Below are 20,137 nucleotides of genomic sequence, written 5' to 3' on the forward strand. Positions count from 1 at the left end.
TTCCTTGTGCTAGCTTGAAGCACAAAAGTTTTAATTAGACAGAATAAAAAGGAAACTTCTCATTTCTAACCATTTCTTTAATATTCTATGGACACTTGCCCTGGACAGATTGCACAAGCTATACAAATTGTATGCCATATTTTTTTTTTCTGTATGATTTTTTGTTTGTTTGGTAGTTCCTTACATGAAATCGAAAGTATCCTTAAAATGACCACAGCAGTGTTCGTGCAAGGTGGACGATACTACACGAGAAAAATTTAAACAATGTCATTGTTGGGAAGTCATTGATAAATTCATAAAATCTTAAAAAGGAATTCTTCCTGGCTTAGTCTACAAAGCAGCACTAAAATAGTAAATAATGATTTGTAATGAAATTCTAGATTGCTTTCTGCAGGGAAATTATAAGAACGCTACTAATCATATTTACATAAGATAGAACTTGCTAAGGCAATTGAACTCGACAAGCACTCAAACCCTTTAACAAACTGGAATTAGATCATTTTTGACAACTCACTGAGGCATCTGTTAGAAAAAATATGAAGAGCTAATGAGGTGACATAATCACAATGTTATTATGAATAGAACTTATTCTGAATTGTTTGAATTTGTTTTCTTTCAAATTTCATTTCTGTTATTATTGCTCCACATTATTAATATCAAGCCATTCATATTTTCCTAAGGATCATTAATTGAAATACAAAGCAAAGAGGTGGCACAAGGCTATGAGACAACAATAATGATGAACAGTAGCTAATATTAGTTTGGTGCAAAGTAATTGTAGTTTAAAATGTTAAAAATGCAAAAATGGCAATTATTTTTCCACCAACCGAATAGTTACTTATGTTTTTCCACCACCCACACTGCCACACATCAATATACATGAATATATGTTTTACACACACACACACACCAACATGTATGTGTATATATGTCTGTATATAGTCAAACTTTTCTTACAATAATACTTAGAGGGATTATTATAACCAGTACAAAATGAATGGAAACTGAGCCACAAAACAGTCAGTGTCTTCCTTGGAAATCACAGCACAGGTAAATCACAGCACAGCAAAGACTACATTTCTAGTTTCCTATATTTCCCCAGGATTCTTCTCCTCGATTCAAGTACCTATGTTTTCTACAAGCAGACTAGCATGCATGAAGTAACCATGACCGCAGCAGCACCTTTCTCTGCCCCGTCACCGTACCCAATAGGCAATTCTCTATCCTTGCTTTGCCAGGCCCAAATAAGAGGAGAAGAATGTATATCCCTGGTATCTGAAGATGTTGAACCATAAACCCTCTTCCTTATGTTCTTTAGGGTCTATGTATTCTTTGCACTCAGATTTCACATCCTTGTGGGTTATGTAGGCTTTGGGGCTGACTGGAAACCAAACTGTCATAAATAACATAGTGTCTATGGAACATTCTTGTCCAGTTCTAGACTTTTGTATCAAAACAAAAGTCATTCTAAATTGTATCTTTGTAAATCCCAGATGCCCATACTTTTGAGTGAAGGACAATGTATAATAATGGCACCCTTTAAAGCAACTGAGCTCTCACTAGGGGCCACAGATAATTACACTTGTGCTAAAAACATCTAAGAGTAAACACGGAGGAGTATATTTATATCACAGTTTCTTTGTGCTGTTCTCAAGTATGTATGGAAAATTCCTGTCGTCAGGATCCAAGCCGGAAGCCTCAGCCCCTCACCACTAGGAATGTATAAAGACGCTTTCATGTCTATAGAGTCTTCTGAAGCATGAGCTCTGGCAAGACTCCAATAATATAGCCAATGCCATGTAAAAACCAGATGCATATGTGTTTGAATCATTTCCTGACTTCTCCTCCACTCCCAACCTCTGAATGTTGGTGGAAGGCTTAGTTCTCCACCCTCTTCCTATTTACATTGTCTTCCTAGGTTCTGATCTCTGCCCTGAACACTGCATCTCAAACTTAATGTGTCCTAAACTGAACTCCTAACTTCTTTCTGCATCTCCCTTCTCCAACTTCACCTTCTTCAGTCTTCCCCATCACATCAAGGGTATCTGCAGTGATGCAAGCCAAAAACCTAGAATGTATCAACTGTTCCCAAATTTATTTTATTCAACTGACATGTATGCAATATACATAGTATATACTCCTGAACCAAGTCCTAAATACATGCGTGCACACAGACACACAGACACAGACACAGACACACACACACACACACACACACACACACTCAAAAGAAGCCAGATGTATCTAACATTTATCTCTCTGGGGTTGACAGGTATCAGTGATGATCTCAGCATGATGACCTCTTATAAAGAACATTATCTCTGCTTTCTAAGACATTGCATCTTTATGATTTATTACCTGCCTTTATAATCCCATCTGTGTACTTGTATACACACATTCACACATATGTACATATTTATGTATATACATGGTGGAACCATATGAAATTACTGATATTGGACTGTTAGGGGCTAAAAAATGCTCATTTTAGTGGCTTGCCCTAATATTTATGTCTACCTACTTATCTACACCTATATTTATATGGGCACACATATGTATACAACCTTGTGAAGCAGAAAAAAACAGAATCAGATGATTATTATGATTCTGAGGTTTTCATAGTAAAAAACAACAACAACAACAACAAAAAAAAACGAGCCAGCATACTTAAAGTATCTAGGCTGAACTACACAGGAGAAAATGTAAAACGTTGGGTCTCAAATTCAATTTCAGTTAAGCATGTGGCGTATGTAAGAATTCACTTGGATTAAATACTGAACACAGTTCTGATGCTGCCTGGATACTACGGGGAAAGTAGAGAAGCCCCACCATATTACAATTCTGGGCGTCAACGATAGCCCCTACCAGCAATGTTCTCTTAAAATTGTCCATATACTGATTTGTCAGACCATTCTATTGATAAAATATAGGCACTAAAAGGGGTGAAAGTCAACATATGTAACCATGAGATTGAGCAGAGAAAAACGATTTGTGTGGCCATGCTGGCATCAAGCGGTGGGACAATGACGAGGACTCAGAGAACCCTTAGCTACGCAGAACTTGAAACTCATTGTTGCCATAATGACTTAGCCTGAAACCCTAACTCAAGCTATATCAGACTTCTTTGGAGATAGATGATGTAATTTTAGGCCCATTTCATAGTTAGAAAATAATTGAAGTCATCTTGCTTAATAAAGATTGCATGAGTAAATTAAAGGTGGGTCAAAATTACCAGGTATGTAAATATTTTTTCAGTTCAAATTCAGCATATTAAATTAGCTTAAAAAATCATTTGTGGATTTCCGTAGGGAAGAAACACTAAATACTTGTGTTAAAAACAGGACAAATACAACTCATGTACCTTTCTGCAAGAATTTGAGGAAGTGACAATTAACAACTGTGTAACTGCTATTTAGTTACTCAATAGTTTGTAATAACTCTGTTATTACTCTGTAATGCGCTGTAACTAAAAAATGTCTTCTCAGTTTAAAATGCATGGAGTAACTCATCAAACTTAATGCTTTGGCTTGAATACTGAGTCAATTTTCCTTATCTTTTATAACCTGTACAGTATGATATTATCAATTGAAAATAGTAACGTTTCATAAAATTTACCATTAATATTTTTAATTTGACGTTTTAGCACTCATTTAGTAACATATTTGAAAATTACCGAACATTAATTCTTTTTAAATTCTAATTTTTAAATTTCTAATTTGGAAAGAAAAAACATCATATAATGTATGAAAACTAGAAATATATGTTTAAAAAGGAAATCAACACAGCAGTATATATCAAGCACATTTTTCTTCACTGCTTAATAGTTCTCTAAAATATATATTGTCAAGCTATTTATAAATTGTTCATATGTAATTAGTGATTGGACTCTAGACTAAAGACAATATATTTTGCATTCATTAGCTGTAACTTCAATTTCATCTGTGCCTCAAAGATACCCCAGCACTGGAAAAGCCTGAATAAAGTATTAGGAAAACACAAAAAAACAAGTAAAGCTAAAAAACAGCCAAAGGCAATAGATAAATACAGAACACCAAAAACCTGATTTTACGTAACTAGACCAGAATTTGACTACAGCACAGCTAAGCTTACTACCGGATATATTTTGTTTGTACCTATTTAAATAATTAATTTGCTCATTCTATAGAGCCAACAGCTAGTATACTGAAAACAAAAATTTTTGAGTGTTTACCACACATATGAATTATCATTTTAATTCAGAGATATTCGATTTGCTTGTATGGAACTATAAACTGTGAAGCAATTTGGATAATGAGGAAAGTTTTTAATAGCTCATTGTAGCTAATATGTATTAGCTACTATATAAGACAACATTAGCTTCCATGTACAAAAGCTATAAATCAAGAATTAAATGATACATTTTGGTAGGTATCCTTGATTAAATATGTGAGGTACAGATGAAAAGTTGTCTATTACAAATAGTTCTTTGGCGCAAGATCTCTTCAGAATATTAGCAATCTCCAAAATGATACTGTTGTCAAAATACTACTGGAAAGTGAAAATTATAAAATAAGGTAATTGCACTGAGGAAATTGTAATTCTTTCTTTTTAAAAAATTTTGCATAATGGTTATAATGCTCATAGTGAAATATGGAAGGTGAACACATACTTATTTTTATCCACTTAGTACATGATTTTGATGAATACAACTTCCCATTTGTAAGTTTATTCCAGATATAAGAGACAATAAAATGAAAAAAATTGAGAATTTATTTCTGGTGCATACTAGAATCCTTAACGCTATATATGTTATTTTTAATACTTTCTTCCCTTTTTCTTTTTCCATATTCTTTAAGGAAATCAATGAAAAAGAAAAAAGATAGTTGCATAGTAGTTATTATGTGCTAGCCACTGTTTTAAGCACATCATATATATATATATATATATATATATATATATATATATATATTCATATTTTGTGTTGACAAAATCAGATTATGACAATCAAGATTAATAGTGCCACTAGTAACTTGGCAGAAGCAAATGCACATCCTATCTGTAGAAAGATAATATCACACTAGGCCTCAAGTTATCTCCATAATTTTTATGTACAATGTCTAATGCTCTATCAAAAGTAAGCAGGTATGTGAAAGTCAAGACAATGTGATCCAGTCAAAAGCACTAGCAGACAACTCAAAAGATGTAAATAAAAGTTACAAAGACATTAAAATTATACATATAATATATTCAAGGATATGATAAATAAGATTAAGAATTTTGACAATGATCTAGAAACTACAAAAATAAACCCTGGAAATTCTAGAACTGAAAAATATCATGAATGAAATTAAGAACTTATTTAATGCATTAAGTTACAGGGTAGATACAGCTGAAGAAAGAATTAGAAAAATAAAATACAGGTCAAAAGAAAATGTCCAAAACGGAGAACAAAAAGACCAAAGGTAAACAATGGGGGTATAAATATTCAAAGTAATGAGAAGAAAAAAGAGAAGAAAAAAACTTGAGAATATAGAAAAAATTCAGCAAATAACCCTAAAAAAGGAAGAAAGGAGGTAATAGTAAAAGACAGAAGTTAATAAAATAGACAACAAGAATGCATAAATAAAGAGGATTTAAAAGGTCAAAAGTTGTTTACTTGAAATATATAATAAAATTGATAATCCTCTTGGCAAAACTGTTTGAAAATTTTAAAAAATGTCACAATAAACTAATAGGAAGAATAAAAAGTGAGACTAATATTAAAACGGTATTATGGACAACTTCATGGTAATGAATTATAAAATAATTTAGGTAAAATAGATAAGACCTGTAAATACACAATTTACCAAAACTTAAAATAAAAGTAGAAAATTTGAATAGCCCATAAAAATTGATGGAATTAAAACTATAACTGAAAACTTGCCCACAATATATTCCAGGACCGGATGAATTTATTTACAATTTCTAACAAATATTTAAGGAAGAAAAAGCATAGATTTACATAAGTTCCCCCAAAGTGAAACCTTGATAAAGTTATGAGAAAGGATAAATTTTAGGCTAATCTTTTTCATCAATGTAGTTTCAAAATCCTAACAATTATTAGCAATCCAGCAGCAAGATAATCAGGGATTTAAAAAAAATAAATGAAAAATAACATATCATGACCAAACGGGGATTAGTCCAGGACTTCAATTTGATTTGACATTCTAAACTCAATCACCACCACAGTAGAATATTAGGGGGAAAAAAAAAATCATGATCGATATCAGAAAGAACATATGATAAATCAAATACTCATGACAAAAACTTTTAGCAAACTACGAATAAAAGGAAACTTCCAAATATTATAGAGAATATCATACTGAATGGTACAATGTTCAGAGCTTCCTTCTGAGATTGGAAAGAATACAGTGTTACCCACTGTTACCACTTCAGCAATGTACTGATAATCCTAGCCAGTACAGTAAGCTATCAGTACTGAAAAAGAAGATACCTAACTACCAATATTCTTGGACAGCATGATTTCCTACACCAAAAAATCAAACGATTCTACAGATAAAATATTAGAAGTCATAAGTGAGTTTATCTTGCCAATAAAAGTCAATATACAAAAATTAATTGTTTTTCTATGTATCAATAACAAAAAGTTAAAATTGAAGCCAAAGAGATACCATTTAGAATAGCATAAAAATACTGAAGGCTTAATAATACATTTAACCAGAAATGTGTAAAATGACCACAAAACAAGCTAGAAGATATTATTGAGAGAAATTAACAAAGACCTCGTTAGATGGAGAGATATACTATGTTTATGAATCGGAAGATTCACTAAAGATGTCGATCCTACCAGATTGATTTAAATCACAAGGATGTTTTGTTTTTTAGGGAGGAATCTTAAGTTAATTCTAAATTTATATAGAAATGTAGAAAACCAAGATGACCAAAACAATCTTGAAGAAGAAAATAGATTTTACCAATGAGAGAAAATATTCGTAACATACCATGTTTCCCCGAAAATAAGACCTAGCTGGACAATCAACTCTAATGTGTATTTTAGAGCAAAAATTAATATTAACACCTTGTCTTATTTTACTATAATATTAAGACCAGGTCTATAATATAATATAATATAATATAATATAATATAATATAATATAATATAATATAATATAATATAATATCCCAGTCTTATTTTACTATAATATAAGACCAGGTTTAATATAATATAATATAATACCGGGTCTTACATTAATTTTTCCTCCAAAAGACGCATTAGAGCTGATTTTCTGGCTAGGTTTTATTTTCAGGAAAACACGGTATATAACAATCAAAAGTATCAAAAACATATAAAAATTCCTATAAATTAATAAATAAATGACTTGATTAGACACTCAACAGAGGATATTTATATGGTCAATATACAGGTGAAAAGGTACTCAAACTCATTCGTAGCCAGGAAAATGTAAATTAAAACCACAATAAGCTATCACTACACACCTACCAGAAATGCTACTATATAAGGTTAATGAGGGAGTGAACTATCATACATTGTTGGTGGGAATGCAAATTATTTCAACCACTTTGAGCAACGTTAAATTTTCTACTAAAGTTGAAAATACACATTCTCTGTGGCCCAGCAACTTACTCCTACATACTCAACAGAAATATATGTACATGTGCAACGAAAGACAAGAATACTCAGGCCAGTGTTATTCATAACATTAAAAACTAGACACAACTCAAATGTTTTTCCACAGTAGAATGGGTGAATAAATGATTGCATATTCAGATAATTAAACACTACATAATAATGAGAATAAAATACAGCCATGTGCAACAACCTAATGAGTCTAAAGATATAGCGATGAATCAAAGAACAAAGGGGCCTGATGAGATTTCAGAGGTGGCAATCATGTAATAATGTTCTATTTCTTGGCTTGGGTAATGGCTACACAGAGGTTCCCTTACAACAAGTGAATCACGATGAACGGTGACAGATTCTGCAATGTTCCCTATACTGCCTCTCAGAGCAAAAGTTCTGAAGTTTAGAGTGTCAGATTCATCCATGGTAAATGCATTTAAAATGAAATAATGTTATTCCTCTCTATATTGGAACTTCCTGTGTATACATACTGAGCAGACTGCTTTCACAGTTCGAAACAGATATTTTTATGTTTGTATAAGCGATTAAAAATTTTTCTGTAAGTCATGTTTAGAATTATTAAAGATGAATCCTTAACATAATGCATTTTAACATATAAAAACAATTTAAAATTATTGTAAGAAAGCTGGCGTTGAACACCAAGTCTATTAGTGGTGACTTCTGTGAACCTCAATTTCCTTGCCGTTGAAATGGGCATAACTAATCCCTTCCTAACAAGAATAATCTGAGAATGAAGTGACTTGACGTTTGTTTGTGCTATGAATGAAGCGATTAATTACATCTGAAAGCCAATCCATCTGTGCAGTAAGTAAACCCTAGAAATTTTAGAACCTAAAAGTACCTCACTTTAAATTTACATTTTAGAGACTTGAAAGTAAAAAATCCTACATAACTTGCTGAAAAGTATTATCTTAGTAAGACTAGTATCTGGAACATGAACTTATCGTTTTAGGTTACAAGTTCAGTGCTCCTTGAAAAAAGTTTGATCCTCATTTTTTTCTTCCTCTTCTCCCTTCTCTCCATGTAAAATATCCAAACTGAATTAAAAAAAAAAATTATATAGTATTATGGCCATTTAATTCAATAAATGCATTCATTTCTTTTGAAAAGATTTATATGAAAGAAGACATTTAAAATAAACTGTTCTCCAAGTCACTATCTTGCTTTTTTTTGTTTTTGTTTTTGTTTTTTTACGTGAATAACACATAAGAATCTTTTCTATGCATTTGTCTTCCAGTCTGAGAAGGACCTTGCCTTTAATCTCTCTCTTATGTAACCATACATGGGCACTTGAGGAAAACATATTAATGAAACGAGGACAATATTTCTCAATTATTTTATTTATAAGCCATTAAATTTAATGATTAATAAATTTTTAAACAATTAAAAAGATTTATAGAGAAAAGTTTAGAATGTTAGTACTTGTCATTCAAAACTGCTAACACACAAATTCCTTTCTGTTTTGTTTATCCCTTTTGTTTTATTTTAAGTAGAAGGTTATCCATTATGTACACAATCATAAAGGTCTAGAAAAATAGAAAATAAAAATTACTAGAGAATTAAAATGACTAATACTTACATTTTCCAAATCAAACTAAAAATGAAATTGAAAAAGTTTTTATTTAATTGAAAAAGCAAGAATACTAGTCTCAAAGACATGGAAAAATACTATATCTCTATCTCACGGAAAACACTTTTTTTCTTAAATTTAATGACCTTTTCTAAATCAAGGCATTCTTTAGACCTCTGTATTACAGCAGCATCTCCTTTTATGAGAATGCTTCTACACTTTTGTGAATGACTGAGTTCTTTCATCTGACTGGACACAGCTGGCAAGTGGCATAATGAGAAAGGGAAATGAAAGTCTTTTTTTTTTTTTCTCCTGGAAAACCAAGAAATATATAAATCATATTCAAACTGGAGCTTTATTTTAGTTGCTTGTATTACTGCACAAACTGCATATCTTATTACAAACAGCATTTTCTACTGTTTTGTGAATCACTGAGAGTGTAGTATATTTTACTTTTAAAAATATATTGATGATGTGTGGTTTCCCTAAATATTATTTGGATAATTATACATTTTGCATATTTAAATAACCGGAGAAATTAAACCGAACTGATCAATTCTAAAACAACAAGAAACAAGTTAGTGGAAATGTTCAAATCAATAAAATATGTATAGTAAAATATGTACATTAAGTTTATGGAGAAAGATTTCAACTAGCTGGGCATGCAACAGACCAACAAGTTTTCTTAGGCACATATAAAAGCTGGAAGGAACTTTGAGCTTAACTAAGCCTCTCATTTTGTACATGAGGAAACTCGTGCCCAGAGTGACGATTGGCTCAAAGTTACCCTGGCAGGAGTGATGAGCTGTCCATCTCCTCACTCCCAGGACTCTTACTTCCTGGTCAAGCTGCATGCTCCCTCCCTGTGTCAAAGGCACAGGGGAGAACGTCAGTAGGATTGAAGGAAGAAGCTAGTGAAGCAATTTAAGATGAAAATAAAACTCGTTCTTTTACTTTCTAATTATTCTGTCAACTGTAAATATCACATGATAATAAATAAATAATCTCTAATTTTCCCCATTGTATATATAATAATTTTATGGGGAGAAAAACTGAACCATTCTAAAATACTGGGGGTGCCAAAACATGTATACAAGTGGACACTTTGGTCAACGTTGCTCAAGCAGTAGTTCGCCATAATCAGAAGTGTCTGGACACTGATGGTAACCACTTTGAGCACCTGTTATAACTGCAGAATTCAAATGTGACTTGTATTAATTCATCTTTTGTTATTGGTATATATTGAGTATTATAATTTTAATAGTCTTCCTTTCTTAAAATGTGTATACATTTTTTTGGCACTCTCTGTATTTACATGAAAAGTAAGTCTTTTCCCATCCTGTACTCAAAGTTCCAAAGGTATCCATTGATAAGTTTTTTTTATTTCAATTTCCAGAAATTTTCTGTGTGTATGAATGTTTATATGTAGTTACGCAATTGCTAATGTAGCTCTTTTCCCCACTTAATACATCTTGAAAATCAGTCCAGATTTGTGCATGTAGTTCTACTTCAGTCTTTTAAATAACTATATGGTATTCTATTATATGGATTTAAAATAATGTATTCAACAACTCACTTTTTATTGGGTTCAGGTGGTTTTTGATCTTTTTACATTATAAACAGTGCAAAATTTGATATGTGCTTAGACTGATATTTACCAGGATCAAAGAATAGATCAATGTTGACTATTTGATATCTTTAGATACCAAATTTTGACCAATTCAGGCATATGTTAACCTCTTTATGTTTACACCTAGACCCATGGAAACACCCCTCACACCAGACTACCCCTGGACTCCACCTCCCTTCCCAGGAGAAAAAGGAATAGTCTTCCAACTCAAAACTCTTAAATGTCCTTCAGTATATTTAAGTCATGTATAAACTACTTTCTTGAACAGAATCTTATTTTTTGTGTGTCTGAAGCAGTGGGCAGGTAAGGAAGATTTTTGTCATATTGAAAGGATATTTAATGTATTTCTTACTTGTATGTTAATTATGACAATGTGAAACACAAATTATGACCAGGAGTTTCATTGAAAAATTTTAGGCAAATTCACCAACCAGTTGAAAGGAAAAACTAAAACAAACATAGCTCAAAATTCACAAAAGGAAACTCCATTAAAATCTCATTACCAATCTTAATTTTTTCCATCTTCTCTTTACAAAAGGAGAAAAAGGAGGTATGGAGGTATGGAGGGAATGGAAGAAAGGAGGGAGGAAGGTTAGCTAAGTGTATGACATAAACTTGCCTTACTAGTATATTTCCTGAGGCTATTATTTTCACACTTCTGTACTATATGCACATAAATGTATAAAGCATCTATGAAAGGATTTAGATTTTCAAATATTGGGGTATTTATACACTAGCATATTAAGAATGATACATTTCTTAATTGGTTTCTGTATGTTTTGTGTCATCTTATTTTTAAGTTTACACAAAACTACAAACTCTGCTCTCTACATTCCATGCTTGAGCTGCTAACTGTGAAGCCTCACCCAGAGGAGATGCCAGCAGGAATGCTGTGGCCCAAGAGGATATCTTAGTGTCTGGGTTAGGGTAACTGAGTTGCATCAAATCCTACTACTAGGATGAGGCAATGACCCTCCCTGTACCCTCGGGCAAGGTCTCAGAGCAGATGTTCAATGGACAACCAATTCACCATTTTTCTTCTGAGGCTTCCTCCAACTTAGTTATTAACATGTTTTCAGTTATTCTCTAAAGACACCAGAATTGGAATTGAGGAGATAGTAAGTGAAATAATATAAAAAATCTAGACAATGATTGGCACTTAGGAAGAAGACACTTGTCGTGTAACAGTAAAGTCCTCAGCTACAATGAACACAAAGCATGTCCCTTTATTATCTGAAGGAAGAGTTACTGCCATGGAGAAGCATATCAGCCTCACAGGAGGGAAATGAGGCAAGGATAGGTGACCTTCCCTGGGGAGCAATAATCCTCCTGGGAGAAATGCTCCAAAACCCAGGGCCTTGTTTTGCTTTATTTGGCAGTGAGAGTATTTTGGAGGTGAAATTATGTAAATCAGGACAACTGAATAAAAGCAAACTATAAAGGAAAATGGTAGAAATAAAGGATGGGAGATGTGGAAGAATAAAAACAAATTAACGCTAATGCATCAACATTCATCTTGTCAGGATAAAGCACCAACTTTGGAAAGGAGAAAGGCATCCTAGAAGTATTTTAAGAGCCTCACTTCAACAAAGAGGGAACTGAGGCCTCCAAAGTTTAAGAAATTTTCCTTAATTCACACAGGTCATCTCTGGAAGTTCTGGGCCACTATGTGAAGTTTCCTGACACCAAGGGTATTTCCGATGACACCACATCGCATCCAAGTTCAGCATATTACAGCTTGTGAATCTTCCTTACTTGTACCTAATGGCTGCTGGCATCTGGGGCTGCTGTCCAAGACTCTTGCTTTCTATAATTCCTAGGGGTTTCAAGTTCAAGTGATGATGGAGATGACAGTAATGCACTGATTTAATTCACCATCCAAGGACTGTAGAGTAGCTTAATGAACCAACAGGAAAACTTGGGCTCTTTTTAACTTTACATTTTTAAGAACACCATTACAAATATAGTATTTTAGAAGAATGACAATGCCTTCAGTTGATCATATTAAAGATCACACTAATAGAATTGAATACATATAAAATTATGATTTTTCTTGAATTTCAACTTGTATAAAGTCACCTCTTCTGTTGCATTTTTCATCACCACCTCCCTCCCCAACTCTCCTTTGCTCCTCCATTTGTCCGCACAGACTCCACTATTTGTTTGTATGTTCTACCAGAATTTAAGTTTCTTAAAGGTGGGAATCATCCCTTATCTTTTTATTCATTTCACCTCAACAGGTATAGCCCTTGACATGTTGAAAGCGTGCAGTCATGTTTTTGAATAAAGGTTTGACACTTTCACATTTCTTTATAAATGGAATTTTTAAAGAACTCCCAACTGAGAGTAAATACTATAAAAAGTTTGATCTAAAAAGGATTGTTGGAAATAACTCGATACAACCAGTTTTTTTTACACATGATGAAACTGAGGTCAAGAGTAAGCAAGTGGCTCAGAGTCACCAGAACTAGTTTGAGTCTGAATGAGATGCACATTACATCCCCTGTCTCTCTCTGATGCTCTTTTTAGTGTACTCTATGCAGCCACTTTCTAAATACAAATTAAGTCGTTTAGATATCTACATGATTCTTGGGAAGTATAAATGCCTTGATTACACAGTGGAATTCTGATACATTTCACTCTATGTATTCAAATCTCAATGCCCGGTACAGAGTAGATATTCAGTCAGTCAGTATGGGTTTCTCATCCCTTTTCCCTTCTCTCCCCCAAACTTCCATATCAACCACTTTAAAGGTTGCTAAGCCACTAAGTACACATCATCTGGAGAATCAAAGTTAGCATGTTCACAGAGCCACCTAGGATGCTTGTAGAAGCCAATGGTACTGACCCCAAGGCTCCTCCCATGTGAATGATGGAAGTGCTCCTCAAAGTGAATTCTTAGGTAAAATGGGGAGGTGCTCATAGAGAGGGTCCCATTGCAATTCCAAAAGTCAAATCCCTCTTCCTCAGCCCAATGTGCCTCCTAGAAAAGAAATTCCAACTTGTCTGTAGACTTCTTTGAAAGACATGATCTGAATCCACAGGATGGTGGATTCTTTAGGTAATGATTTCTGTACATGGAGAGTCTCTGAGTAAGTTACCCCCAAAAAATCATTGTGATTTGAGACACTTAGAATATCTGTTAGCTTTTATTTGTAGATGTTCTGAAGTCTATTCTGATCCTTAATTTTGACAGTTCTCTTTATTATAATGGAGCCCTTTCAGTCTTGCTTGGGATTAATTTACCTCTTAATAAATTTCTTCCAATACTGTGAGTCAACAAGCAGATTCCCTTGTGATTTGAGCCTGGCAAACAACAAATCAGACTTTTGAAGATTAATTACTAGGTGGAGACACTTTACAGGTGTTACATTCCCACTTTGAGAAAACTTGGTGATTGTACTTTTGCACCAGTTTAGAATAAGATGTCTTCGGCTGAAAATAATGCAAGTCAACATTGGGAATGCCCTCTTCTGTACCACTAAAGTGTCGATTTCTAGATTTGAGACTGAATTAACACAAAAAATATTTTTCAAACACAATTGAAAATATACCATATTTGAAGATCATTTCAAAATGTACAACATATGAAGGGTAGTAAATTCTCAGCAAATATTTTAACTAGATATTTACTGAGAACTGACAAAGTGTAGCTTTGTGCTAAACACAGTGTAAGGCCTTAAAAGATTTACTGGTGCAATTATTTTCCCTAAGTTGATGTCTGTTCCTAACACATCTTGGATTTTCTAACCTTGCTCTAAGTAACTTAATTCAAAAAAGAGTTTCAGCTAATTTGCTGATATAGTCACCACTAATTTTATTTCATGTTGTTCAACTTAGTACACTCAAATTGGACAGCTTACAGTGTCAGGTAAACATCCTTACAAAGAAGATATGGACTTTGGAGATACAACCAGTTAACTCTGAGCTTCTACTTGAGACAAAAAGCAACTTCATTTTATTAGTGAAAATGTCAATCAAGACGTAACTACTGACACTCGTCTTTGTTTCACCAGCCAGTAATAAAAGATAAAGCAGAGGAAATGGAGGAGCTGCAGTCAGGCATTTGCAACACACAAAGTCCTTGTTTTCCCACTAGGAGCTGCAGAAAAGCAATTGTCCATTCATAGCACATCCTCTACATTTCAGAGCTAATATTTTTGCAGTTCTTAATTTGGTACATTACAGTCTCATGCAGATAGTTTTGTTAACCCTTTGAAATGCACTATGTTTGATACCTTGCTTAATATTGCTGCTAACATGACCCAGTTTTTAAATTTTCTGTTTCTCAATGTTGAGAACAGAATTTAAAAAAAATAATAATAAAGTAAGAAATTTTGGAAACAGAGTTATGGTTTCAACTAATCCTGTCTTACTTGCTATTGCATAACTTTGAGAAGGATAATAAGGAAATCCATGTTAATCATATATTACTTGAATCTTTTACAAAAATTGACTCTGGATAGAAATGCTTTTTAGCAAGGGTCCCCCTCAACACATATTAATAATGTGCCATTGAAAACAACATTAGCCCTGCGTTTTATTGCCCTGCTTCCTGCAGCAGTTAGTGTGTTTACTGTATATGAATGCATATGTCTGCCTTCCAGTGCAGAGAGATTTACTCTAACATTTTAATAGTCAGTCTGGCTAGAGCACACAAATTTATAAATGACTAATTAGTCCCCAGACTCAATCACTTAAGTTCCTAATTAAATATCTCACTCTGATTTTCAACCATTGTAAGAAAAGATAATTAGCAAGTCTGGAGTGCTAATAGAGAAGTTTTTCTTTTCCTTTATAAATAATAAGGTGTAAATCATTGGTCAGCTCCTGCATCTCCCCCATTGACTTCTACATCCAGAACATTTTTAAAAAATGCAACAAGGTGGTAAAGTGCATTTTGCTTAAGAATTCATTTTTCTGATGTGCCTCTATAGGTTTTCTACCTTCAATCTCTTTACCAGCTTCTTCCTCTCTTCCTATTCATTTCTTCATATTGAAATCTGCTATCAACCAACATGACAAACTCAAGAAAAATACTGATTTTCTTTTTCCCTGTTCCGCAACCCTCACCAATCTCTTTACAATATTTTCCAACCCTGCCCCACCAAAAAGAAAAATAATCCAACTCTAAGATTTTCAATGGAGAAGAAATATTGCATTCATTAAGAAAGAAAGAAAAAAAGAAAGAAAGAAAGAAAGAAAGAAAGAAAGAAAGAAAGAAAGAAAGAAAGAAAGAAAGAAAGAAAGAAAGAAAAGAGAAAAGAAAAGAAAGAAAGCCCTGCTCAGTGGGGTCTCAAAGTGCCATGAAAATAGTCTAAGTCTCATTAGGCTGGTTGGAATGAAATGGTTAATTCAGGGTAAGTGATAATGTTTAGTCAGTTCACCTAGAAAAAGGAAGGAAATTCAAAAGCTGGTTGCTGTAGTAACAATCACACACCAAAAAATATATAGGTACAGGTTCATTTTAAATAAAATTCCTGCCATCGCTCTGTGATTCTGTTCTTTCAAGAAAAAATGAGCTTGCCGCTTAAATTTGTTGTACCTACCTCAACCATTAAACAAGACATTTAACCATAGTGGCAGTTCTGTGATCTTTGAATGCCGTGAAATCTCTGAGCGGTGCTGCTTGTTCATGAAGACTTGTGCTGCAGAATCCAGCAACTTCATCCAGGATTAGGAATATAATTAAGTAAAAAAAAAAAAAAAAAAAAAAGAGAGAAAAAAAAGAAAAAGGAAAGCAACACAAAAGCACACAGAGAGATCGAGAAAGAAGGAAGGTGGAAAGAGATTCTCTCTGGGTGAGCACACCACTTTTCTCCCAGACAAGTGCTGGGACAGAGCCGAGCCTGCTGCAGTGCCCAGACCCACCGACTGGCGGGCAGCCGGCCTGCTAGGCTGGGAGGTGCTGTCAGTTGCCACAGGCAAGGAAAAGCGGAGACCAATCAGCTTCAACTCTGGCAGCTCACTGGAGTGGAGCCTTTTCTGTTTATGTTTCCTCATTTCAAGAGTGACGTCAAAGGGTTTAGTTTTTCCTCTGCATGTGCTATTAATTTGAAAGTACTGTACTATGGGAAGAATGTGTGTGCGCCTGTGGTGAGCCTGGGTACCCCACTCTCAGGAGAACCCAAGAAACAGTTTCTATATTCAGGAATAAATTTTTAAAGTTTAAAATACCTTTTGGGGAAGTGCATCAAAAAATACAAAACTTAAAAAAAAAAAAAAAAAAAAAAAATAGACAAAACCCCGAGCTGTATAAGAGCAGCAAGATTCATATTTTTTCCAAATGTGAGTATAGGTATATATGCCCACTTTACAGCTTTTGCTTATTTTCAAACTAATTCATTTTTACCCTCACCTAAAAATGAGTTGTTCCTTAATTTTTATAGCCATGGATGCACAATTGTGTAAATGAACTAGTGAACAATATTATGTGAAGTGAAAAATAGAAATCATGTGTATGCTGCTGATCGCTGCTTTTCTTTCTTTCTTTCTCTTTTTTTTTTGTAATCGTTCCTCCAGTTTATGTGGTGAAGTGTCAGGATTATCCATGCTAGGGAGATCCCTCCTGCACTCCTCACAGGGAGTCATTCAAGAAGCAGGACACAGTGATGCCACACAGCCACGTCTGGGGTATCTGCATGTTCTCTCCCAAAGTGTGTGAAGGTACAGTTATTTAAGGATACCTCCTCTACCAGGAGCCCCAGCTTATCCCTGTATTTCTATTCTCACTCTGGAAAAGCTCAGCGATGGCCATCTGTTGTTTCTGCCTCCCCCATAGCCTCTCGCCCCCTATCCCATTCTGCTAACAGAACCTCTTTTTTTTCTGTCAGAAATTTTCCTTTCTCTACCTATGGATTGCATAGCCTTCTCCACAACCCCCACCACCCACAACAGAATTATAAGGGGCATGTGACCTAGACTGGCCAATCAGAGTTCTCCATTGCTCTAGACAGAGAAAATGTTTTAAGGGTAGGGCCAACACTTAAGATAATCAGAGTCCTTTTTCAAATGTTAATATTGCTTCTTGGAGAGAAAATTTTAAAAAGGTACTTATACCTGTTTAAGATCCTATGTGCTAGGGTTATGCCAGCCTGCCATTGTTGGGGTTCATCTTTGATGTTGAAGATACAGCAGAGAATAGTTGTATCTGTTTTCATGTAATTTATATTTTGGGTAAGGGGAAAGACAGGCAATAAAAATAAGTAAATGTATACTGTTAGTAGTAATAAGGGCTTCAGAATCAAAGAAAGTAAGGGCACAGAATAGTGTGTGTGTGTATGTGTGTGTGTGTGTGTGTGTGTGTGTGTGTGTGTTTGCATATACATTTGGCAGGGTTTCAAGATGTAGGGTGTGAGAGGAATCAAGAATAGTTCCCAGGATCCTCTCTTGCACCAATTAGAACAGAGTTGCCACTCACTGATAGGGGGAAGACCGGAAAAAGAGCCTGGTATTGAGGTGAAATAAGGAGTGATTCTGGACCTTCATTTTAATAGCAACAAATATTTGTTGATTGCTTACTCTGTACTAAGCACTGTTCTAAATGCTGGAGACAAAGCAATGAAAACAAACAAACAAATAAATACAAAAGCCCTTGCCCTCATGAAAGTCTGATTCTTCTGAGGGGAAACAGACCATAACAATAAATTGAAAATTTATACAGGCTATTTAATAGTGATAATATTGTAGAGAAAAAAAATAAGACAATGAAGGGTTACTGATCAGATAGGGCATTGCAACTTGGAATTGAGTATCCATGAAAGGTCTCACTGCAAAGGTGTTATGTGAACAGGCTTGAAGTTGATGAGAAAAGAAGCAGGAAAGAGCAGTATAGGCAGGGAGGACATCTGTGCAACGTTTTGAGGTGGGAGAAGCCAATGAGGAGGAGTTGGCAGTGGGTATGGAGGGGGCAGCTCATGTAGGGGTTTCTACGTCATTGTAAGAACTTCGACCTTTACTCTGAAAGAAATAAGGTTTTAGTTAGAGGACTGAGGTGATCTGACTCCCATTTTAACAAGATCACTGTGGCAGCTGTGTAGAGATTGGGGGTGGGGGTGTTGAATAAAGGGTATACTGCAATAAAACAAGCCAGAGTCATGGTGGTGTTGACCAAGATGGTTTTGGTGAAGGTGGCTAGAAGTGGTTGGCTTCTGATTATACTGGGGGTGCCAAAAAAAATGTATGCAAGTGGACACTTTGGTCAACGTTGCTCAAACAGTAGTTTGCCATAATCAGAAGTGTCTGGATGCTGATGGTAATGACTTTGAGGACCTCCTGTAATTGCAGAAGTCAAATGTGACTCGTATTCATCTTTTGTTATTGGTATATATTGGTATTATAATTTTAATACAGTTTCCCTTTCTTAAAATGTGTATACATTTTTGGGCACCCTCTGTATTTTGGTGTTAGAGACAATGGGATTTGTTAAATGGATTGGATGTTAGATATAAAAAATGAAGATTAGTGAGAAGAGCCAATAACATCTCCAAAATTTTGGGTTCCATCAAACAGAAGAAGGAAACTGGCATTAACCAAGAGACAATGGGAAGAGCAGGCTTTATGAAGACGATAAAGTGTTTGACAGTGAACATGATACCTTTGCCTATAAGATATCTACATGGAGATGCTAAGTAGGTAGATGAATATACAAGCCTGGAATTCAGAAGATAGTTTGGGGCTATGGATATAAATATGGAAGTTATTGTGCGTGCATGGTATTTAAAGCCATAAGACTGGATGAGATTATCAAGGAAATGAGTACAGATGGAAAAGCCCCAGGCAGTCCAAAGATTAAGCAATTAGAATAAGAACCAGTGAACAAGACTGAGAAAGAGCCCCCAAGAAGTAAGAAGAAACCTGAGTGGGTGATCTTGGAAGTCAAATGAAATTTTAAATGATCAGCATTGTAAAATGAAAATTAGAAGAAGACTGAGAATTGGCCCTTGAATTTAGAATGTGTAATCATTTGTGCCCTTCGCAAAATCAACGTAAAATAGAAAGGGTGAAAAATCAACTGAGCCTGGAAGGAGAAGAATTGGAAACAGACAGTATTGGCAGTTCTTTCAAGATGTTTTCCCCCAAAAGAGCAGAGAAATAGGGTATAATTGGAAGGGAAAGTGGAGTCAGGGGAGCATTTTTAACATGGGATAAGTATCTGCATTTTGTACGCCGATACAAATGGTCCAGGTGAGAGGAATAATTAGTGCTGCAGAAGAGAGGAGAAAGTTGTTGGAGCACAAATGGAGTGTGTGATAGGCAGAATGGCTCTCCAAAGATGTCTACACTTTAATCCCAG

General features: G+C 34.5%; 1 protein-coding gene across 1 annotated transcript in view; it reads right to left on the minus strand.

Moving 5' to 3' along the window:
• PDE7B (phosphodiesterase 7B) overlaps positions 1 to 16,773 on the minus strand; it is a 289,479-nt gene extending 272,706 nt beyond the window's left edge. Inside the window, exon 1 of the mRNA XM_019732772.3 lies at positions 16,392 to 16,773. Coding sequence (XP_019588331.3) covers positions 16,392 to 16,412 — 21 coding nt within the window. The 5' untranslated portion in view covers positions 16,413 to 16,773. The remainder of the gene's footprint in view (positions 1 to 16,391) is intronic.
• Positions 16,774 to 20,137: the final 3,364 nt, after the last annotated feature.

This window comes from Rhinolophus sinicus, chromosome 2, assembly GCF_057876585.1.
Source record: "Rhinolophus sinicus isolate RSI-liver-muscle chromosome 2, RSI-T2T, whole genome shotgun sequence".
NCBI lineage: Eukaryota > Metazoa > Chordata > Mammalia > Chiroptera > Rhinolophidae > Rhinolophus > Rhinolophus sinicus.